The sequence below is a fragment of the Haliotis rufescens genome, unplaced genomic scaffold (assembly GCF_023055435.1).
Source record: "Haliotis rufescens isolate VD_foot unplaced genomic scaffold, xgHalRufe1.0.p SCAF_21, whole genome shotgun sequence".
Classification (NCBI taxonomy): domain Eukaryota; kingdom Metazoa; phylum Mollusca; class Gastropoda; order Lepetellida; family Haliotidae; genus Haliotis; species Haliotis rufescens.
The window spans coordinates 12,879,593-12,904,997 of NW_025963902.1; the positions used below are offsets into that span (position 1 = coordinate 12,879,593).

A 25,405-nucleotide genomic window follows, 5' to 3' on the forward strand; every position below is an offset into this window, starting at 1 on the left:
TAAGGGTTTTGCTATATATTATCATTATAAGGACTAGTGGACCAAAAATGTTAGTTTCTACTGCTGTTAACCTCTTTTGTTATGACGCGGCCAGGGGATTGAACCAGTGAACTCATGCCCTCTGGGTAGACACACTATCCATGAGACCAAAGTCGGAGTGTGAGTGAGTGAGGTTTTACACCGCTTGTAGCAATATTCCAGCAATATCACGGCGGGGGACACCAGAAATGGGCTTCACACATTGTACCCATGTCGGGAATTGAACCTGAGTCTTCGGCGTGACGGACAAATGCCTTAACCACTAGGCTACCCAACCGCCCAACCAAAGTCTTGAACATATAAAGGAATGTGAATGTTATCCTGCAAACAGGGATTTATGTAGGTTTCCAAACTAAGAGCCTTTGACCTGCAAAGTGGGACGAAATCTTGATAATGTTTCAAATTGAATTGTTTTAAAGGTTATTACTTTGGTAAAATTCTGAAAAATTGGGATTTTTATTTTCAAATTGGGAATTTTTACTGTCAGTTGCTGCAGCCATGGGGCTGAATATCAGACTCTGGGCAGATAAAGCATTTTAGATAAATCACTTAGAAAAGTAGAAACCTTACATGGCCTCTTTCACAAAGCAGTCCTAGTGCTCTGACTATCTCCTACACTTTAAAACAGACTTAGGACAGTCAAAGCGCAATGTTTGCTTTGTGAACCACGACCCAGGGACATAAATGGACATAATTAGTGAGTGAGTGAGTAAGTGAGTTGGGTTTAGCGCCGCTTTTAACATTATTCCAGTTATATCACAGCGTGTCAGCTTAATGTGGGAGGAAAGCCCGAAGTGATGCAGGTCAAGGACGTTTACCACTTCGGTGAAACCCACGAGCAAGGTATGGTGCTGACAAACCTAGAAACATAATCGGGGCGAACCGGGATTCGAACCCACAATCATAGGTTTGTGGCGTGCCCAAGGGACGCAACTCTGCACAGCGAATCGCGGCGCCTTAGACGACTGGGCCACCCTTGTTCCCCACAGACTTAGGACAGTCATAGCGCAATGTTTGCCTTGTGAACCACGACCCAGGGACATAAATGGACATAATTAAGATGAACACGTTTGAGTACTGGATAAGCTGAGTACTTGGTTTCTCAGCGGCTACATGAAATTTGTACCCTGCCAGTTCCTTAACCAATATATTTTATGTAAGATAAGAAAAACGCATGACAAATATTACTTGGCATAATACACTAAACAAAAACAATCGTGACATCCTTACAAGCATTAAAAATAATGACAAACCATCTTTGGCCAGGGATGTGAAAAACTAAAAATTGTTCTTTATCCCAGACTGATAAACTGTCAAAATCTTCCTAAAATAAAGCTACTTGTCTGAATTTCCTTAACAAACAGGGTATTTGGCATGTTTTCCATCAAACTAGAATGTATTCCTTACCTCATTTGGCAAACGAATTGGTAGGAATAGCATGGCGCCATCGAAAGCATGCACTCTACCAATAAGCTCTTCATGAACATACAACAGCGCAGTTCTGATCCTCTTGGACTCGCAGGGGGGGTTGTAGTCGACGTGATACTGGTACAGGACCAGGTTGCGGGGGAAGTTCAAGCTGAAGTAGTTGGTCATCAGGGTCACACGCTTGTCATGTTCACACAGTTTTCCTGAAGATTTATGGAAATTTCATATACCGTATTCGACGTAATAAGCGCCAGGGCTCTCGAAATTAGACAGGGGGGTCTTATTAGAATATTATTTTGGTGAATAAAAGTTGAAAAATATATTTCGTGGTTTATGCCGACAGCCTGATATGTTTATATACGACAAATATATTTTTCCAGAATTTAATTGCCCATAATCAAAGGTGCATATAACACACCAGTGCGTATTTTACACGAATAAATAAGTCTTGTGTACATTGATCAATTGGAAGGGGTGCTAATTGGGGTTGTTCACTAGCCAATATATTAGCAAATATCGCCGTGGGCGCTTATTAGAGCAGGCGCTTATTACGTCGAATATGGTATATCATTGCATACAGAGCTTTCACTTACAGCAATAGAAACTAACAGTTTAACGAACTAGTCCTTATAATGAAAACACAGGAAAACCCTGAAAAATGGCAAATTTTGACTAGTCCATAGGATACCTTAACAATTGGGCAGTTTGGCAAGGAGTTTAGGACTGGTGCCAATTTCTAATGCTGGTATAGATACCAGACTTCTTGTCATTTCCTAGACAGTATTTATCTACATCATGTAACAGCATTCTCATATTTCCTGAGCTTGCATTCAGAAAACCTGTGGTTCTTGCAATCTACAATTATCCGCCGTTGATTTTCATTAACTTTTAACCGACCAATCAAGTGTCGAGACAGGGGAAAAGGAAATGGGTAAGGGAGGTAACTTGAATAGCCTATAAATCAATGGCGAAATCACTACCACGTTGCTCTCAGAATCCAACACCTGCCAATCAAACGTTGAGATTGGTTGGTTGGTTGGTTGGTTTGTTGTTTAATGCCGCACTCAGCAATATTCCAGCTATATGAAGGCGGTCTGTAAATAATCGAGTCTGGACCAGACAATCCAGTGATTAATACCATGAGCATCGATCCACGCAATTGGGATCGCTAACATGCATCAACCAAGTCAGCGAGTCTGACCACCTGATCCCGTTAGTAGCCTTTTACGACAAGCATAGTCACCTTTTACGGCAAGCATGGGTTGCTGAAGACCTATTCTACCCCGGAATCTTCACGGGTCCAAACGTTGAGACAAGGAAAAAGGAAATGGTTAAGCGAGGACTTGCCACCGGCAGTTTTAATGGACATGAAGACATCCTCTTACATCGAAAAGATTTTTTAGGGCTTTCTTTCACGTCAGTTAGTTGTGAATTTCTTGCAAAGTAAAATCAATGGTATTGGTCATCATGTTGTTGAAATCCTCAATCCAACATTCAGGCTGGCTTGTTACTCACATAGTGATTGGTCCATTAGACTGAGTAGCATAGCAAGTCAATTGGCTTAGGGGGATCAGGGGCGGGTAATTTGAGATCACGAGAATCCAGGATCCAGGGGTTGGTGTAGGTTTAGTGAAATGCGAGCCCTGGGGATATTGAGAGTGAATGTGATAAGTGCTCGGATGAGATAGTACTGTAAAACCCCACCCAGTATTGTATCAATTCACAGAATCTTATATTGCAAATGTGTCTCACTAAGTTTAGTTACAAACAGGACGATATATTCTGTTGTGACTTACCCTTCGTGTCAATAATGTTGTCAGGTCTTGTAAAGGGTTCAAAGTAGCGATTTCTTCTTGGTCTTTGCTCTTGTTCCTGATCCCCTCTCTGTCCACCCACAGCCCCGCCCACAGCCCCGCCCTCAGCCCCGCCCTCTCCTCCACCCTGACCAGCGCCATCCTGTCCCATCCCGGAGGGTGGACCTGGGCCATCCTCTCCTCCAACTGCCAAGGGTTGAAGAGGACCTTCAGGGATGCCCACCCTAGCTCCTCCTTGAGACTGGGCCCCTTCCTGATGTCCACCAGGAGGCAGTGCCCAAGCTCCACCTTGAAATGGTGCCCTGGCCTGTGGTCCGCCTTCAAATCCTGGCTCCAGCCCTGCCCCATTTGGCTCCACCCCCGCCCCACTTGGCTCCACACTTGCCCCACTTGGCTCCACCCCTGCCCCATTTGGCTCTTCACGCATATAAACAACATCCTCCCCTCCCTCGGGTCCTAATTCCACAGCTGCCATCTCCAGGACAGGAGGAACATTGTGCACCTGAAATAAATCAAGTATTACCATGATTACAGGGTTGTGCAAATCTCCCTATTGTATGACATGATCAGGGTTTGCTAAAAATGGGAGTCATGATGACTCAACACATTTGGGGGGACTGGGGAGTCATTTTATAAATTTGGAAGCCGTGATTTATAACTAATCGAGACCCCTCTGTTTTTTTACAACCCTGGCCAATCATGCTTGTTTGCTGTCAAATATACCATGTCAGCAGCAAGTACCACATTCGTGACCAACTCGTGTTATTCCGGGAAAAGCCGAATAGCGACTCGTGCCCCTCTCATAGCCATTTTTAGTGTCCAGGTTCCGTCTTAGCGCAAACGGGCATACCTAGAACAATTGTCAACTCATTGCGTACTGGTTCTCATATATTTCTCCTATGTTATATATATTTCAGATGATCTGGACATGCAAATCCATACAGTATGATTGAACACATTTAACTGTGTTTTGGGTATATTTTTAGATGCAAGACATGTAAAATCAAAAATATTTCTGAGGGATTCTTTGACGAAGAACTTGAAATCATACGCGCATTCTGATTGTTTTGTCGTATTTTCGCACATGACATTCATCGATAGGGGGACGAGTCTTCTGGCAGGTTATGGAAAGGGGCGAGTGGTCACGAATGTGAGTACCAGACAGAAATACTCACAGCTGATTGGCTGGTGTAATGCATTACGATAGCTTTCTATCACGTGACAGTGGAAATTCCAGGTTTCCATTTTATGAAAAATATTTACGATTGTTTGTTTTATTTAAAACTAGCAGGCTAGCAGTTAGTATCTTAAAAAAAATATTCCAATTACTCAATCTGAAGTTATGACTCGTATAAAATACTGTTGCAAGTATTTCAGGACGTTTCCCTGCATGATGTTCTTCAGTTCAGAAACCTATCATGCCTATGTCTTTCTTTCTTTGTTGTTTAATGCCGCACTAAGGAATATTCCAGCCATCTTCCCGAGGCAAGAGAGTTAACTAACTATAAAAGTCCAGTTTCCACCCTTGCCGAACTAGGCTGGTATTATGGAGTTACATTTTGGCTGGACTAACAAGTCTATGCATAAACCAATCAAACTTGCGCACCGAAATCGAAATCCGGTTCGTTAACTGTCGTGCAGATTTCGATCGATTGCAGGATTTGCAAAGCATGTGCACCGCCAACTCGTCAGCAGGTATTTTGCAAATCTTTTTATGTTTTTAATCAAGGTGCTCACGTGATTTGATGCATTTCGCGATGTAAAACCCGTCTTTATCACAATATAGATCTTGATTTTCGATCAGATTGTCCTGACCGGGCGCCACCATTTTGTGTGAAGCAAACGCAAGTGATACGAGAGGTGAAATCTGATTGGTCCATAGGAGAGGCTTAGAACAGACATAACTCGTAATAGCCACGTGCACTAGTGGCGCTGAGAACGAACCCAGTAATTCCAGCCTAGTTCGGCAAGGGTGGAAACTGGACTTTTAAAGATTTACTCCAGCCACATGACGGCCGTCTGTAAATAATCAAGTCTGGCCCAGACAATCAAGCGATTGATATCATGAGCATCGTTCTATGCAATTGGGATATGACATGCATCAACCAAGTCAGTGAGTCTGACCACTTGCATAGTCGCCTTTTATGGCAAGCAGGGGTTGCTGAAGATGCTGTAGACCAATTCTTACCCTGGTCTTATAATTAAGAGGATTTGTTGAGCATGTTGAGATGACAGATGGACAATGGAAAATCAATGGAAAACTCCTGACAACATCAATGTATTACATAAAGGTATCTGATTGTTTAGCATAGGTCCTCAGGCTTGCCCGTTACTTTTGTACTCAATTGTCTGGAACTTTAAAAATTGAAAATTTGTTTGGCTAGCAGACTAGCTCTAATTTTTGTCACTACTATGTTTCGAATGTGAAGGCATCACAAATTGTGACCTTGTGCCTATAGTGATGACCTTGTTGTGCCCCTGTGCGTGCATACACGTAGTTTGACCTAGTGATGACCTTGTTGTGCCCCTGTGCATGCATAGATGTAGTTTGACCTAGTGATGACCTTGTTGTGCCCCTGTGCATGCATAGACATAGTTTGACCTAGTGATGACCTTGATGTGCATGCATACATGTAGTTTGACCTAGTGATGACCTTGTTGTGCCCCTGTGCATGCATAGACATAGTTTGACCTAGTGATGACCTTGTTGTGCCCCTGTGCATGCATAGACATAGTTTGACCAAGTGATGACCTTGATGTACCCATGTGGATGCATAGATGTAGTTTGACCTAGAGATGACTTTGTTGTGCCCCTGGACCTAGTGATGACCTTGATGTGCCCATGTGGATGCATAGATGTAGTTTGACCTAGAGATGACTTTGTTGTGCCCCTGGACCTAGTGATGACCTTGATGTGCCCATGTGGATGCATAGATGTAGTTTGACCTAGAGATGACCTTGTTGTGCCCATGTGCATGCATAGACATAGTTTGACCTAGTGATGACCTTTTTGTGCCCCTGTGCATGCATACACATAGTTTGACTTAGTGATGATCTTATTGTGCCCCTGTGCATGCATACACATAGTTTGACTTAGTGATGACCTTGTTGTGCCCCTGTGCATGCATAGACATAGTTTGACCTCGTGATGACCTTGTTGTGCCCCTGTCCAAGCATACACATAGTTTGACTTAGTGATGACCTTGTTGTGCCCCTGTGCATGCATAGATGAAGTTTGACCTACTGATGACCTTGTTGTGCGCCTGTGCATGCATAGATGTAGTTTGACCTAGTGATGACCTTGTTCTGCCCCTGTGCATGCATAGATGTAGTTTGACCTAGTGATGACCTTGTTGTGCCCCTGTGCAGGCATAGACATAGTTTGACCTAGTGATGACCTTGTTCTGCCCCTGTGCATGCATAGATGTAGTTTGACCTAGTGATGACCTTGTTCTGCCCCTGTGCATGCATACAAGCACACATGCATACATGGCACAACAAAACAGGTTGTTTTAGGTCCTGGTACTATTGTTAACTGAAAACTGTCATTTACCTGGCGTGGTGGTCGAGCGCGAGCTCGCTGCCCAGGTCTTCTTGCCTGCAAGTTATCCAGCACCCGTACACCACGGCCAGCACGACCTCTTCCCATGCCCAGCGGTCTCATACCCTGAAGTGCCGGTGGCCTACCCAGTCGCATACCCTGTTGAATATTCTGTGGCATACCCAGTGGCCCACCGGGCGGTATGCCTTGTGGCCTAGCTGGTGGTACGCCTCCTTGCATACCCTGTTGAATATTCTGTGGCCTACCGGGTGGTATACCTCGTGGCATACCCTGTGGCCTACCCGGTTGAATATTCTGTGGCATACCCGGTTGAATATTCTGTTGCATACCCGGTTGAATATTCTGTGGCCTACCCGGTTGAATATTCTGTGGCATACCCTGTTGAATATCCTGTGGCATACCCTGTTGAATATCCTGTTGAATATCCTGTGGCATACCCTGTTGAATATCCTGTGGTATACCCAGTGGCCAACCTGGTGGTACACCCAGCGGCATATCCTGTGGCATACCCTGACCAGGTAGTAGCAATCTTCTACCTCGACCTGGCATAATGCTACACACTGTCTGTCCAAGCAGTCTGAAAGATAGCAAGGTAACATATGTTTAAGATGTTGATCAACATTTACAGGTGAAATGGAATTTTACGTTGCATGTAAGATTATTTCACATGGTTGGTTGGTTGGTTTGTTGTTTACGCCGCACTCAGCAATATTCCAGCTATATGACGGCGGTCTCTAAATAATCGAGTCTGGACCAGATAATCCAGTGATTAATATCATGATCATCGATCCACGCAATTGGGATCGATGACATGCATCAACCAAGTCAGGGAGCCTGACCACCTGATCCCGTTAGTCCCCTTTTACAACAAGCATGATTTCACATTAATAGAGATCTTCATCCAACTGTGTACCTGTCTGTACATGTTGATTTTCTAAGCCTCTCCTATCATGCCTATGGACCAATTAGATTCCACCTCTCGTATCACTTGCGTTTGCTTCACACAAAATGGTGGCGCCCAAGTCAGGATGATCTGATCGATAATCAGCACATGCTTTGCAAATCAAGTTTATGAACCGGATTTCGATTTTGGTGCGCAATTTTGATTGGACTATGCATAGATTCGTGAGTCCAGCCAAAATGTAACTCCATAATACCAGCCTAGTTTGGCAAGGGTGGAAACTGGACTTTTATAGTCAGTTAACTCTCTTGCCTCGGGAAGATGCAAGTCCTTTTATGATAACATATAGCAAAACCCTTAAAAATGGCAAATTTCTTCTAGTTCTTATGATACCAAGGACTACAGGACAAGTGCCAATTTCCAATGCTGTAATGTTTGGAATCAAACAGTGATTGGCCAGTGGATCAAACCACTGAAATTCCAAAGTGTCATTTATGAATGGGACATGCAACCAGTGTTCGAAATTAAGGGAGATCGTTGTGCTTTGTGCTGGTGTAGTACTTGTATTATAGGCATAAAAGTACAGTAATTAACAACTAATTAAAGTAATTAAAAATTCATTAAGACACCTACGTGATTGTATAAAAAGGTCAAGAGGAGTTGAAACCTGTAAGATATGAACTTAGCACATTGATATAAATATATAGGAGACGGGCAACTCTGATAGTTGAAGACTACGGGGAACATACTTGGCCACAAATAACCAGGGGTGAGGGTAGTAGGTCGAGGGTTATACATTAATGAAAAACAATTAACCAGATGGGAAGTAGATAAAAGTGGAACGGAGGTGAGAGGGACGGAAACGTTAGGGACCTGAGACATATATGGTATTGGGGGGGAAAATATTTCGAATTCCAAAAGGGTGAGAAGCTACATCATAACAAGTCCGAATAAGGTGCTGGTTATTAGGTAAGAGTGGGTTAGAATGATCTAGTGTAGGGGGGAAAGGTGGTTGACCAATGATAGATGGAAAAATGAGTCGAGATGTGACGTAGGTACTGGTTTAAAAAGGGGCAAAAGCCCCAAATCGAGACAACGGCTAGAAAATGGGTAGAGGACGGCTAGAGAGAAGCTGGGGAGACTACATCTGGACTGGTGCTCCGCTCTTGGCCAAAAAGCCTCCAGATCGGGAGAGCGGCTGGGGAGACGACATCTGGACTGGTGCTCCGTTCTCGGCTTGTTGTCAAGATCTTTCGAACCAGAAACCAAACTTAAGCACTAGCATTTTGACTGAGACTGAAGCTTTGCGGCCGAAGTCTCGTATTTAAGTGACAATTAGAGTGGGTTGACTGGCAACACAAAGTGGGAATAAAAGCTGTTCAACGAAGATCACTCTTGGTGCTGGTTGGAAGAACTACGGTAAAAGGTCCAAGGCCTTCTGGTACTGACATTGTACCTCTCGCACATCCCAGACTGTCAGCACCAAGAACGAGTGGATTGCCGTAGTTCAGAAGAGGTACGCGACTGGCTATACCCTGGTAATTAACAACAATTACCCCCGATCATTAAGGAGCTAAAATTACCTTGGACACGTGATGGACTGATGCGGGGTACGATCTTTCCTGACGACTGCCAAAAAGCATTGTCAGGTGACAGTGTGCAGCGGTTGCACAAGTGAAGTGACGTTGTGCAGAGGTTGCACAAGTGAAGTGACGTTGTGCAGCGGTTGCACAAGCGAAGTGGCGGTGTGTAGCGGTTGCACAGAATCCCTGGCCAGTGCCGACACGGAGAATACGCCAGGCCAAGTCAGAGCAAACTAGTGAGAGTTGGCTGTGCAGCGGTTGCATGAGAACGTCCACTGTGACGGAGATTACAGTCGTTGGGAGGAACGGTGCAGACGTTTGCAAAACTGGAACGGTGCAGACATTTGCACATCCAAAACGGTGCAGGCGGTTGCACATCCACGGACCACTCCAGGCTTGCTATGGAGGGGCGTTGGGAGAGACGAGCGGACGGATACACCTGGACCCAGTGGTGGAGTGACGTGCCAGGAAGTGATGGACAGAACTAACAATTGTGACATTTTAACATTTTGTGTGGTGCCAAATTTCATTGGACCGGGCCTGGTTATGTAAGCAATATTTTGATGCATTGTATTGTAAAAGAACGAGATCCTTGAATATAATACACCAGACTCAAACAATAACAGTACCGCTGTCGTTCAACAGTGTAGGCGTGAGTTGGCTTTATTATCAATTCCACTCACAAGTAGTAAGGTCGTTCCATCTGACCTAGTGAGCCCAGCACCAATAATAAGCACACCAGTAGCATACCAGTCTCATGGTGCCAGTACACATTTCAGGCCCTCAGTGAATGGGAGCATCACCAGCCTCGGTGAATGGGAGCATCACCGGCCTCGGTGAATGGCGAGGTAATTGAGAGATAATTGCTCCTAGCAAATCTTGAAGAAAAGACTTCCCAATGAAATTCCCTGAACTCAATCATTGCGCTAAATAGTGCCAATGACCTTATGGACATGAAACAACAAACGTTTGAGCCATTTACTGACTTCTTACAAGTGGTCAGGCATCCAACGGCTATAATTGGTCGAAACAAGGATGATTTTATCAGGGATCTTGTTCTTGGAAATGCATCTCAGAATGTAAAAATATTTGTGATTACTAGACGATAGTCTACACTTGCTAAAGTTATTTAGAACACAGTTTACACCGCTGGGTCCCCTCAGTTTGAGTCAAAAGTAAGCATGCAATTCACTTACTGAGTGAACAGGTGGACTAGCCCACTAATTCACGACAATCTTCACTCCAGCCAGTAAATGTTGTTAATTTGAGCCAGTACCTTCGTGCCCACACACCACAAGACACACACTTCTACCTTGAGCCCTAGAGACACACATACACAGTCAACATTTTACTGTCCTCGGAATAACAGTCATAAATCAGGGAAAACCACAATGGCAGTGGTGGCCGTTTCACCCAACAGGGAAATTTTACAAATAGAGCGGAAAGTTTTCCTCCCCCCCCCCCCCCCCCCCCCCAAAAAAAAAAACACCCCAAAACCAAACTAACAAACTCCATACAGAACGGGCGACCATACACGTGTAAGGGAGGTGGTATACTACACTCCAATGCAGGGTTACTCACAGCACACTTTGTTGCACAAGCTTAACCTCTCCCGGCCAGCAACCCCCCCCCCCCCCCCCCCTACCCCCATTTTCTCACTGAACCTGATACTCTTGAACCATGATCTTATCAGCTGTGACCCTGCCCCAGTCAAACAGGCAGGGGGAGCTGGTCTGAGTTGTTTAGAGTATAGCACTGATGGTGTGGGCCAGTGTCTATTCATTAAAAACAGTTGGTAACCATCTATATACATATCGGGCTTCAGCCCATTTAGGCAATTCATTAATCATTATTAATGATGGCAGTTATGGGGTAGGCGCACACTGAGGTATGTTAGTACAAGAAACCCTTAGTCAAAAAAAAGAAAGAAACCCATATAATTTTGATAGAAACCAATAACTCCAATACATTGAAAAAGATCCTGAGAATGAGAGATTCAGCTTTGGAAAATTGTAGACTTGCTTCATTTTTACAGTAAGTGCTAGGCGGAAGAAAAATAAGGTTCAGGTTCTGTGAGGCAGACTAGTAATTTAGTAGCATTATGGTATTTACATGTAAGGAAAACTAAAATAAAAATATTCCTATATAGTTCGTGTTAACTGAACTTCTCGCCTTTACATAAATATCACCAGAAGACCACGAGCATCAATAGTAGCACGGGGCAGAAACGTGATGTCCATGGCACCTGCAGGGGTATGAACAGGGTTGTGGGACTCTCTTTCTAATTATGTCAAATGTTGAATTCAGTTTATTGCTTCCACTTCATGTAAAAACAAAAACAACAACAACAAAAAAGACCTCAAAACACACCAAAAAAACCAAACCTACTTGATTTGTTAATTAAAAAAACATTTGTTTATCTTATTCATCAATGTCTACTGTGGTACCTTTGATATTTTCGTACAAAATTGACTTGATCATGTTGATAAACGTTTCATGAAAAAAGAATTATACTTTGTAATATGTGTTTCCTGCTTTGAAAAGCATTTGAAAGGCAATTGTGTTACGCCCAATGAACGAAAATCCAAATGGTTCAGCTATAAGTGGACCGATATCTTTTTAATCTGCAGAACATAGATAAGATGAGATAGATAAGATAATATTTATTGCAGAAACATTCCATTACGGGACAGATGCAATTTGTAAGATGAAACATTATTAGTCATATATACAGATATACACACATACACAATTTACATCCCTGTAGACACAAAACAAATCAATATTACACATTTGATGATATTATTATACATAAAATGTCAACGGTTGGACAGTTCGTCACGCTGAAGACCGTGTCCGATTTCCGACATGGGTATAATGTGTGAAGCCGATTTCTGGTGTCCCCCAACGTGATATACTTGTAACCTATACATTGGACTAACAGGAATCAGGCCAGTGTAATGTTACCATGTTGTGTTACCCTTCCATCACGGCAACTGATTCTTACATCTTGGTTCAGGGACACGGGAGGCCCAGTCGTCTAAGGAGCCGTGATTCGCTGTGCAGAGTTGCGTCCCTTGGGCATGCCAGAAACTGATGATTGTGGGTTCGAATCCCGGTTCGCCCCGATTATCTTTTAGGTTTGTCAGCACCACCCCTGCGCTCGTGAGTTTCACCGAAGTGGTAAACGTCTGAGACCTGCATCACTTCGGGCTTTCCTCCCACATTAAGCTGACAGGCCGCGACATAACTGGAAATTTGTTAAAAGCGGCGTTAAACCCAACTCACTCACTCTACACCTTGGTCCAGGGTAGCTTGTTCAAATCTGAAGTCAGGGTGGTTGTTCTATTCCATTTATTGTAGGATGTGGGATGAGCACCACACACAATAGGTCCTCAGATGTATTTCTGTTGCCTGACTGAACTATTCACATTTGTTTGTTTGTTTTGTTTAATGCCGCACTCAGCAATATTCCAGTTATATGATGGCGGTTTGTAATTAATTGAGTCTGGACCAGACAATCCGGTGATTAACATCATGAACATTGATCTTCACAATTGGGATACGATGACATGCATCAACAAAGTCAGCAAGCCTGACCCGCGTTACCATGGTTACCACAATCTTCCTTCATGACAAAGCTCCCATATTCAAAGAATCAATACGGTATTGGACTGGGAGCTGCCAGAACACATATCTAAATTATACTGTAACCATGGTAACCTTAGGTGTCGGGTACTTTACCTTTCTACCTTTGGTCACTTGTACTTATCAACCACTCCTTGGTTCTGGGGATGATGTAGCTCTCAAAATCACAAGTCAGCTGGTTTGCTCAAGTCCATTTATTGATGATGGTAGTTGTAAATATACACACAAGGTCCTCAGATAAGTTCTTGTTGCCTGTATTACTTAAGTACAACACATGCGTAGATGATGCGTTGAAGAGCCTGATAGCTTTTCTGATCAACGTTTAACTCTACTTCTTTTCTGACCCGGAATTCCAATCTACAGAGAAAACCTCTCTGTTCAGCCGTGCGCTCCCGAATCCCCGCACCACTCTCGGACAACTAACAAAATACTACCGATGATAATTTTAGCTCCTCCCACCGAAATTATGTTTTGACATCATGTGAAATGAGTCCCATAGCTCACCTCCTTACGAACCCCAATTTCCATTCCATCTCTTCCCAATTAACCCACTCAATGATGTTATTGGTCAACCGAACATACTCATAATTCAACCACTTTATGACAAAAACCCAATACTCTGTCAGACTGGAAGGCACCATAAAGATACTTAATCATGTTAGTCAGACATTCCAATTAAGCAGTAGTACCCACAAATATTTGATCACATCAAGACAAACAATTTTGTTCCATCCAATCATTTCCCCTCTGACACTGATATTGCAAGCCCGGATTCTACTAATAACATTGTGCTAATGAAAAGTTATCTCTATCACCATGATCACTAAGAGAAGCAAAATCAATAATCATCTGCCCTGGGGGTGATGCCCTCACCCTGTACAGTCACTTCTCTCATATCCATCTATATTTTAACCTAAAGCTGGATTTAGTAAACTACATTTTAAGTAAACATTAAAAACCCTTTTTCTAAAATACCCTGGTTATAATACACTGAAGAGCCAAGTGAGTGAGTTGGGGTTTAACGCCAATTTTAACATTATTTCAGTTATATCGCGGCCTGTCAGCTTAATGTGGGAGGAAAGCCCGAAGTGATGCAGGTCTCAGACGTTTACCAATTTGCTGAAACCCACGAGCACGGGTATTGTGCTGACAAACCTAGAAACATAATCGGGGCGAACCAGGATTCGAACCCACAATCATCAGTTTCTGGCATGCCCCAAGGGACGCAACTCTGCACAGCGAATCACGACGCCTTAGACGACTGGGCCACCCGTGCCCCCCTGAAGAGCCAAATAATAGTTCATATCAGCTCTTAACTTCTATGGTGTAGTAGTCCAACTCCAAAAATACAGAGAGCAAACCTCTCTGGTCAGTGGGGAGACTCCTACCCCGGCTCCGTTCTCTGACAACTAACAAAATACTATCATCATAATTTTCTTTGTCTCTTTGTCTCAACAATTACCATGTTCCCTTTTTGCTGGAAGCCATCTCAAAAGCATTCCAGATTCTCTGCCAAGCAATTGCTTAAAACTTGCAATGATGTTTTCTCAAGATGATTATCCACAAGTGCCAGCCTCCTTGACAGAATACCCATGTAGATAGTTAAAATGATGAATCCAAAGAACCATCCCTAAATCAAACATGAACACGATGAAGTTCCTGATAGTCATAGAGTATCCCCTACTGATTCCAGCTATTCATAAACATTCATCAGAAATATTATATACCGTATTCGACATAATAAGCGCCCAGGGCGCTCTCAAAATTAGAAATAGGGGGTTAGAATATTGTTGTTAGAATATTATTTTGGTGAAAAAAAACAGAGTTGAAAGATAAATTTCGTGGTTTATGCTGACAGCCTGAAGTGTTTATGTACGACAGATATATTTTTCAAGAATTTAATTGCCCATAATTAAAGGTGCATATAACACACGAGTGCGTATTATACGCGAATAAATAAGTCCTGTGTACATTGATCAATCGGAAGGGGTGCTCATTGGGATAGTTCACTAGCCAATATATTAGCAAATATCGCCGTGGGCGCTTACTAGAGCGGGGCGCTTATTACGTCAAATACGGTATACCCCATATCTCCACCATACTTAAACTTGGTTACGGGGATGACGTAGATTGTTCAAATCATAAGTCAGATTTTGTTGATCAAGCCCATTTGTTGACTTACGCCCTCTAGGTCCTCAGATGTGTTTCTGTTGCCTGACATTTCAACGAAACATGCGTATCTAGATGATGGGTTGAAAAGTCTGGTAGTACTTCTTATCAACTTTCCCTGATCCCAACACCCAAAACAAGGAGAGAACCTTCCTGGTCAGCAGAGTGTCCAGATCCTTGTAGGCCCATATCATTATGACAAATAACTTATTTCCCCGCCCCAAATTTCTAGAATCAATGAGAGTTACCATGGTTACCAAAATCTTCCTTCATGACAAAGCTTCCATATTCATTGGTCAATTGTAAATACAAAGAAAATCAATACGATCCTGGACTGGGAGGCGCCAGAAGAAACTAACGGTGCCCTCTGGAGTCCAACACTAGGCACCATTGTCACGCAAATACAGTTTGCATATCGGTTTTTCGATTCATACCTCAATGAACAGAAAAAAATACACAGTCAATCCTTAAATGATTAATCATTAGTTTTAATCTCACAAGTGTTCACCTCATCAAAATACAGTTACCCTTTGTTATTTCATATCTTAACCAAGAAATTCATAGAATTTCGGTCACATTTGTGCTTAAATCATATTCCAAAATACTCTGGTTATAGGCCTACATGACTCTTCACAGTGAGCATGGTGAGAGGTGGTGCCTCAGAGCTTCCATATCTATCCTTTGTTAAAGGGAGACTAGCCTCAAGTTAATTGGCAGTCCCACCAAATGAGTTTGCCTCCAGTCAGCTTATATTCTTTGTCTGCAAATGCATATCTTATCATACAGCCCTTTATGTATTAATCTCAAGATAATCCTATAGCTAGGTACACAAAGACTCAGTTTGCTCAAACTACATATTATTATTTATCATAATGGATGGTGTTATTGACATGATAAACAAGTGTCCGAAATAACTGCCATTTTAAGACTACATATGCATTCAGTTTTGTTATAACTCCTTGTAGATTCTCAAGTAATTGTTTGCATTATTTCAACTGAATCAAGACGTGATTTGTCGCTTTGTTTTTTTGTGATTTTTCAATATTTATAATGTCTGAATGAGGGCAGGTAACTTTGTAGATTGGCAGGCAACACTTATGGGTCACCTGCCCGACTGTCTTGTTGGGTTTAAAATTGTTTCAAACACTGTGATAAACAATCCCCAAAACTTGTATCGCCATCTGGTAAATATGCAGTAACTACCTAAGTAATGATTAGATAGGCTTAGCTGTCTTGCAATGTGTGAGGCTTATGTTAGTGAGTGAGTGCGTATGGTTTTACGACGCTTTCAGCACTATTCCAGCAATATCACGGCGGGGAACACCAGAAATGGGCTTCACACATTGTACCCATGTCGGGAATCGAACCTGGATCTTAGTCATGACGAGCGAATGCTGAGAATGACATAACATGATAAAGAAGATTATTATCCTTGAATCACTTTTATCATATATATCGAACACAGGCCCATGAAGTAGGACTAAAATTCTGATAGTGATATTACTGCAGGGATTTTTCTAGGTTGGGCCTTGTGCTTTTAATTTTAGCCCCTAAATTTGAAAAATATATTTTCAAATACAATAGGGCATTTTAACATTGTGTATATGTGCGTACCTCTGGAATATTTAAATTTTCACATAAAGGGCCCATGTCAGAAAATTCTTAGCGTGACCCCTGTTGCTGACACACTGGACAAATGAATATGTAAATCACACACGAAAATCGGGATTAGAATAGGTCTTCAACAACCCATGCTTGTCTTAGAGGCAACTGCAGGATCGGGCGGTCAGGCTTGCTGACTTGGTTGATACATGTCATCATATCCCAATTGCGATGCTCATGCTAATCAACAACAAACACACAACAACATATATACTGTAAATCTTGAAATTAACGCGAGCGTAAATTAAATGCAAAAAATGCGAGTGGTCTTTGCTCGCATTATTAAACATCGCATTTATATCAACAATAAGATATTTTGGATAGCAGAAATACCAACTTAGACATACGCTGAAAACAAACAACTATGTATTCCACATCACTGTTTATTGAGCAACACTTGTTAGAAGTATATAAACAATGTCATTCACACAATAATTACATCATGTGAATTGTCACTGCTGGGGTCAAGACAAGCGTTCTACTCACTCATGTCATCACTGATCACACCTGTAAGTCCAGACAGACGCCACCCAACACAGTGTCTTTGCTCTTTGCGTTGGTTGGTTGTTGTTTAACGCCGCACTCAGCAATATTCCAGCTATATGACGGCGGTCTGTAAATAATCGAGTCTGGACCAGACAATCCAGTGATTAATATCATGATCATCGATCCACGCAACTGGGATCGATGACATGCATCAACCAAGTCAGCGAGCCTGACCACCCGATCCCGTTAGTCGCCTTTTACGACAAGCATAGTCACCTTTTTCGGCAAGCATGGGTTGCTGAAGACCTATTCTACCCCAGAATCTTCACGGGTTGACTGCATTAAAGGCCTACACGAGCTCAACACTAACACTAACTAACCATATATGGTCCCGTGGCACTAAGAAGATGCGAAAAGTAAGGGACCATATGGTCCCGTCCCACCAAGCGGGTGATACACCACACCAACTGTTCAACAGTTTCATGGTTATCATACCCCGAGGTGCTATCCCTCCCGCACTTGATGGATCTAGCTCCAAACATAAACAAAGACACTATTTATACTCACATCAGCTGGTTTCAGTGAATATTGTGAAAAGCACAAGGCGTTTTCTGTCCTTATAAAATCCTCCACAGTTACAAATAGCACTTGATCTCTGAACGGCCCCACAGGCTTTTAAATGTCCAGTCGACATTTTAGTCAACAAAGCCTCATTTCATTAATCATAACAAAGGCCAACGACAATACTGCATGCATCTTCTTCCGTCTTTGTGGTCACACTGGTCGATGGAGTGCGACTGACGTCTAAGCGCTGTAGGTCAAAACGGACCCGTTGATAATAGGTTAAAACGGACCGGGGTATTTTGGTCAAAACGGACATAAGGATTATAGGTGAAAACGGACCAATTTTCTTGTCAAAATAAGCAGTCTTTAAAGCGGAGGAGTGAATAATTATAGATGTTTTTATCTATATAGAGAATCTCACCCTCGTGTCTTTTGATATCAAATATATCAACACTCGTTGATAAAAATGGCGAAACTCCGAGGCTTGCCGAGGAGTTTTTCTACTTTAATCAACGAGTGTTGATATATTTGATATCAAAAGAGACTCGGGTGAGATTTTATTTATCATCCAACATCATTCTTCCAATCAGTGTGTAGACAGTAATTAAGCAGTGTCTTAAGTGTAAAAAGTACAGCTAACAGCTTCAGTAGCAGAGCCATTAGTGATGTCATTTGATTGTGACGTCATGGTAACCAATGACATCACTTGGGTCTAGGATGAGATCACTCTTCAGTGACTTGGGTCTAGGATGAGATCACTCTAGAGTGGCTTGGGTCTAGGATGAGATCATGTTAGAGTGAATTGGGTCTAGGATGAGATCACTCTAGAGTGACTTGGGTCTAGGATGAGATCATTCTAGAGTGAATTGGGATGAAAACTGATATCATGAGATGTTGCACTTCTTCCAACTGGTACATTTGAGGATCCAGAGGTCCAGCCTTTTGAAAACCAAATGTAGTATACTGTAGGCAGTATAATTATCTGAGAGAGGATTTTAATATTTTGGACCTCCCCCTTTTAAAAATGCTGGATCAGCACTGGTGGGATATTGGGTGTATATAGTGAGCAGTATTGGGTCAAGAACAGACCCCTGTGGCACTCCAAATTTTAGTTCGCTTTTATCTGATCTCAGTCCATGAATAATCATTGGCTGTTGGCGTCGTGTGAGATATGATATGATTTTCAAAAATGTCAGTTTGTTTGTTTTTGTTTGTTTGTATGTTGTGCACTCAGCAATATTTCAGCATATAACTGTGGTCTGTAAATAATCGAGTGTGGGCCAGGCAATCCAGTGACTGACATCATGAGCATCAATCCACGCAATTGTGATACGATGACTTGCATCATCCAAGTCAGCGAGTATAATGTCCATTAATTACGAAGAGAACAAGCCACTAGTGACCACGACTTACCGATTATCTTCGCCTCTTACATAAATGATGTAAGCCCACTTGGGCTATCTGCATCACTTCGGGCTTTCCTCCCACATCAGTCTGACACGACGTGATATAACTGGCACACTGTTCAAAGCGGCGTCAAACCCAACCCACTCACCGACTCACTGAGTTATCCTCTCTTTTCCATTGTGATATTTTAGCCCCTAAAAACATCCATTGAATTGATGAGGTGGTTTCATAAGCTATAATGTCCTCCTTTGAATTGACATAAGTATGTTACCATTGTTCATGTAATAAAATGACCATATATGTTCACACTTTGCTCTCGCAGATCAATGAGGTTAAATTTGGTTAAAATTCATGTTTTATTATTAAAGACGACTAAACATAAGCCCTTCAGAATTCTCTTAATTTATGATGCTATAAAAATAATTATTGATAAAAATGTCCGTTTACACATATTGGTTTTTTCGGTCTGTGCCACGCGAGATAAATTTAGTTTTACCGTTTTGACCATATCACTTTGTCAGTTTTGGTACTGGTCCGATTTGTCTGTTAAGTCGGGGCGCCTAAGCTCCTCGCAGCGATAGTTCTGTTGCGGAGCTAACCATAGTTCAACAGAGGTGCCAAGGTGAGGTGAAGTGAAATGGGGTTTAACGTCGCGTCCAAGATTATTGCACTTATATAGCGACGTGCATGTACGTGTGTGTGTTTGCGTGGCTGCTTGTACTAGTCCGGACTGATGCCGATTTATAGTGCTAGCCCACTGAGATACCATGCCGCAGTTTAACATGAATACACCACTCAGACACAGTATACTGACTCCGAGCCGACCAGTCCTTGTTTTAGCCCCTTAATGCCGAGCGCCAGACAGGGTAACAACAAGTACCAACTTTAAACGTCTTTTGGTATGACGCGGCCGGGGATCGAACCCCGGACCTCCCGCTCTCCGGGCGGACGCTCTACCACTAGACCACGGAGGCGGTCCAGAGGTGCAAAGGGCATGGATGGAGCACAAAACAATACAAACCTAACATTGTTCGATCGGGTTACGTATGTGTGATACACACTGTAAACAATCTAGTTGATAAATACCTCTGTTGAATACATGATAGTATCGTATTGGCAGGGATATATTAACACATGTGTTAATATTTGCACACTCGACTTCGTCGCCGCGTGGAGGAAATTTCCAAATTTAACGCATCAGTGACACAAATGATGTCCGTCGCAATTCCCTATTTTTGACTTGTACAATAATTATGTTCCCGTGTTTTTTTTCAGGTGAACAATTGCCTTGCCTTTTAAAGTATTTGTGACGGGTGCCACCTTTGGGCACGTGCGCTCAACTTTTCGCGAATACCTGGTACCATCACTATTTGATAGTGCTAATGATATTTATATATTAGAGTAACTTATTTACGTGTACTAGAGGGAGCAATAACGTGCACTTGTGATTGTTAGAACATCATCCCAATCAAGTACAACATTTCTCTGAATCCAAATGGACTTGACAAGTGTCAATAGACCACAGAGTTATATTACAGTAGGCTAAACTACGGTTACAACGAATTCAAAGGGACCACTAATTTTAGTTCGTTATAACAGTAGTTCGTTATAAGCATATATACAGCATACATACAACACATGGCCGGGAATAAAAAATAAGTTCGTTATATCGGTCAGTTTGTTATAAGCGTGTTCGTTATAACCGTAGTTTACTGTACCTATTTCGTAACAAATTCTTGTTAAAAATATAAGTGTAAAGTAGACCCACAGACTTGCATAAAGAAATAAAAGCTAACATTATAATCATCAAAGCGAAACCTTATCGTCTAGCACTGACGCCAGACACTAAAAGTACTATTACAGACTTAAGTGTCACAGCTTGACCCTTCCGTCCATTGTGTCGGTATCCGTCATTTGTCATTAAAGATTGCTGAATGACGCCCCAAGCGACATACCACCTGCCTTAAATAAGTATAACTTCTACATCAAATCAATGAATTCATGTTCATGCCAATTAAATGTTATGTCATTAATTGCATATTTTGTCCAATCAGAATGGTACATTTTACATTCCCACGATAACCAATGGTATCGTACTGCTGTTATATCACTTAATTACCATGTGTGAAAGTCATTTACAAAGAGACACGACCGGAGTGGCAATCGTCTCACGGGACTCGGGACACACGGCCCTGGGCCCCGTTCCTCAAAGCGATCTTAGCGCTAAGCTGATCGTAAGCCTTTGTTAAAGTATGGGACTTACGATCACCTTAGTGCTGATATAGCTTTGAGGAACGGGGCCCTGGTACCCCCAGTCACACTCTTGGACGATGCCTTCTAGCTATTGGCCTTTGAATAAAGGCTCTATTCACACTGAGACTTAATACATATAATTATGTATGACGACTCCCCAGCGTCAATTTGGCGTTGGCAGTGATTCATTATTAACAATATAAATGTACAGATTATCGCGATGCACAATTTAGGCGGCTCTGTGTGTGGCCGGGTTGACGTAAGGTGTTGTAAAAGTGTTGTAAGCAGTAGAGTGTTCATATAAATAAGTGTTTATTATTTTCTGATTCTTTTGTAATTATTGCTCACTCATCATCTTAAGATATGACTACTCATTCTTTCCGTGTATTTTGGTTAAGATTGGTCTTAGGACTGTATCATATCTTGCTGACCACGCCCCCCCCCCCTAAACACACAGACAGACACACGTAATGTGTTTCCATGAGACACACACACACACACACACACACACGCCCCTACACACACACCCCTACACCCCCCCCCCCCCCCCACACACACACACACACACACACTTCCCTATTTTAAATTACCGGTCCCCGGATAATGTTAAAAAATGAGCATTTTTAGTTTGCAAACAAAACAAATCTGTGTCATGATCTTGATCAACTCAATGATGTTTATTGCTAGCAAGAGGGATAGTTCTTATAAAGCGCACTTTGCTTTTTTATCATTACTGTAAGTAATATTCCTTATCGTTCAATTGTATTGTTTTCACGTTATGACCAGCTATCCTCTTTAATAATTAATAGTCGACATATTTTGTGATTCTATTTCAAGTAGCGAGTTTCAGGAGTTTCCTGCCTTGTGGTCTGGTTGAAGATTTGCAGGGATTTCATACACTGCAAAGGACTCGCATATACAATATTTATTCCGAACATGTGACTTGACATTTAAGATACTAAAACAATCGGCTAAAGATTTCTACGTTGTGACAAAGACTGGCACCCTACGGAGCAAGCAAAGAGGGGTACAAAGACCAGATAGAATAAGCCTTCAGCAACCCACGCTTGTCGTAAAAGGCGACTACGCTTGTAAAAGGCGACTAACGGGATCGGGTGTTCAGGCTCCCTGACTTGGTTGATGCATGTCATCGTATCCTAATTGCGTGGATCGATGCTCATGATGTCAATCACTGGATTGTCTTGTCCAGACTCGATTATTGACATACCGCCGTCATATAGCTGGAATATTGGAGTGCGGCGTTTAACAACAACAATAACACCATGAAGACCTACGCCTACTAAGGCGTCAATGACAAGACTGGTCAGAAAGCATCAACTGTGTGTTTCATCTGAATGGCGGTGATGTCTAACCAGACCTAAAGGACCTAGGCATAGACATAAAAAACATATTTATACTCACATCAGCTGCTTTTAGTAGAGTCATATCCCTGGAATCCGTGACCACTTTATTCCTACCTTTTTTTTTATTATGGATTATGCTTTAAACCATACAATGTATTTTTGTGAAATGAAGAGCCGAACAATGACAGTTTTTCACATTAGAGTATCTCCAAGAAACCCAGCACGCTCCACAGACAATTGTTTTTTGGGACAGACTGAGGTCAAATTAATATCTTCCATTTTTCCTAGAACAAATTATTAGTTAAAAAACAACCCAAGTCCCCTCCCAGAATATAAAGACGGCGGTGCCTTAGTGTCAGCAGAGATAATTCGTACAGAAGCTTGCATTGTTTTGTGTAAGTTGGAAAAACGAGTAATTACAATGGAACTATGAAAACGTATTTATTGATAAAATCTTACAGTACATATCAATGACTTTACAACCTAAACTGAATTTTATATCAAACCTATAATCCTCAAATCACTATATCAGGAACACGATGCTGTACAGTTACGTCAACTCTTTTGCCGACTTGAGTCCAATAATCTACTGATATATAATGGACATACGAGTATGGAAGTTCAAATATTCGTGTGTTGGAAAATGTAGAAGATAAATAAAACTGTAGAGCTGGGTTACCTGTAGATTTAACCGCGCTAAATTGAATTTGGAACCGAACGTGCAGCCTACCGAAATATGCCTACCGTCAATGACTGAAAACAATACTATTCTATTAATATTATCTCTCGCGGTGATGCGGCCGTCAAATCGTCTGTTTCAATCAGAGGGGGTTTATTGTGATTTGGCAACCTCTGATTGACCATTCAGAATCGAGTAATTTCCAAATTTATAATAGAATAAGTGATAAACGTACATGCTCCACACAACGATAGCCCATTCGAGGAGCTCTCTAAACTATCGGTATGTTACCGAGTGTGTAACGAAGGTGTCTCGCGCTGGGAAGGAGCTTGATAAACGTACTGTGTTTTATTACTTGCCCGTGAAGAGATCACCCGTTTAATAAACATACAGCTTTATTACACATTGTGTAATACCAAAACGCGTGCTTATGTACTCTCGGAACACGTTTCACGAACAAATATTGAAAGCTCTCAACATCCCTTGGCTTATTCAACGACATTGTGTGTGGAGATGATAGATCACTGGGAGGAGCTTATGCACACTCGATGACCCCAGCAACCTTGTTGCTAGGCTGACGTCACATGGCATTGTTTCGCCGATGGATCTTGCAACAAAATTCAACAAATTACGTCATCGGGTATTGTGACGTGATTGTAAACTTTGAGGTGCAAGGCCCCATCCACATGATGAATAAGAGATAAACGTATACATGCTCCTCACAGCGATAGCCCATTCGAGCAGCTCTCTAAACTATGGCGATGTTACCGAGTGTGTAACGAAGGTGTCTCGCGCTGGGAAGGAGCTTGATAAACGTACTGTCACTATTATGACGTCACATCGCTCATTGTGACGCAAATAATGTGACGTCACAGTCGGATATAGAAAGGCGCCTAATTTCAAGCTCACTGTTGTCCCCAAAACTTGAAATAAACTCACTCAGTCGGTTCCCATCGTGTTTCCCTTCAGAATATCTATTGCCACTCGTGCTTTGAATGACCGCACCTGTGCACATTGTAACGTATATTTGTACATATCATTATTTCAAAATGTCTACCAACAATGACTGAGAAAAAAGTACTTCTATAAATATCAGTTTCCGTGGTGATGTGGCCGCCAAATCAGCTCTTTTAATCAGAGTTGTTTTTTTGTGATTCGAAACTACAGAGTTGAGTATTTTCCAAATTCATAGTAGAATATACATCATAGAATTCAGGGAATCAAACACATAAGTAAAGCACCAGCCCCCTTCATGGATATTGACTGGAGAGTGTATGCAACAGTGTTGTATGTCACATCCACTGCACCTACAATAGGAGAACTCCAGCCACTGAAGTAGATGGTGCCTCTATACAGTCTCATGTTCCTGGGGACGGCGCTCAGTGTGGTCACCTCTGTACTCACATTAGTGGACACTGTCATCTTCATCAGTTTCTTCTCATTGTTATAATACAACACACCAGCTGTCTGATCTAGGGTTACAGCATACATCCTACTTCCTGTGGCTAATGTTGCCAGACCTTGACCATCATATGTCACTGTGAACAGTTTCCCGCCATTACACCCATATACCCTCTTTCTCCTTGTGTCAAGTGTTATTTGCCTTGGATTGCTTCCGTACTTGGATAAGTCAATGATGGCAGAAAAGTCTTTCCCCTGTGTAGACATGCGGCTGATTGAGTATCGCGGCTGAAATGTGGCTATGAATACAATGTCCCGATCTTCATCCACTGCCATGCCATATGTCTCTACACCTTCTCTTAGCACCGTCACGTGACTTGTATCCAGTGTAGATGACACTATTTTATCAGGGCTCTGTAATCCTATCAGAAGTTTCTTTGTCCTA

At 42.2% G+C, this 25,405-nt stretch overlaps 2 protein-coding genes across 2 annotated transcripts in view; both read right to left on the minus strand.

The window, feature by feature from the left end:
• The window catches only part of LOC124117352 (piwi-like protein 1), a 28,702-nt gene extending 25,337 nt beyond the window's left edge, over nt 1-3,365 (minus strand). Inside the window, exons 1-2 of the mRNA XM_048401261.1 lie at nt 3,264-3,365; nt 1,447-1,670 (exon numbers count right to left, since the gene is read on the minus strand). Coding sequence (XP_048257218.1) covers nt 1,447-1,635 — 189 coding nt within the window. The 5' untranslated portion in view covers nt 1,636-1,670; nt 3,264-3,365. The remainder of the gene's footprint in view (nt 1-1,446; nt 1,671-3,263) is intronic.
• On the minus strand, nt 3,229-18,279 carry LOC124128380 (basic salivary proline-rich protein 1-like). Its single transcript, XM_048401347.1, has 3 exons — nt 17,860-18,279; nt 6,835-7,420; nt 3,229-3,783 (listed from the first exon to the last, which is right to left on the minus strand). The coding sequence occupies exons 2-3, from the start codon at nt 7,390-7,392 to the stop codon at nt 3,229-3,231; spliced, it is 1,113 nt and encodes a 370-aa protein (XP_048257304.1). The 5' UTR covers nt 7,393-7,420; nt 17,860-18,279.
• Between the last annotated feature and the right edge of the window lie 7,126 nt (nt 18,280-25,405).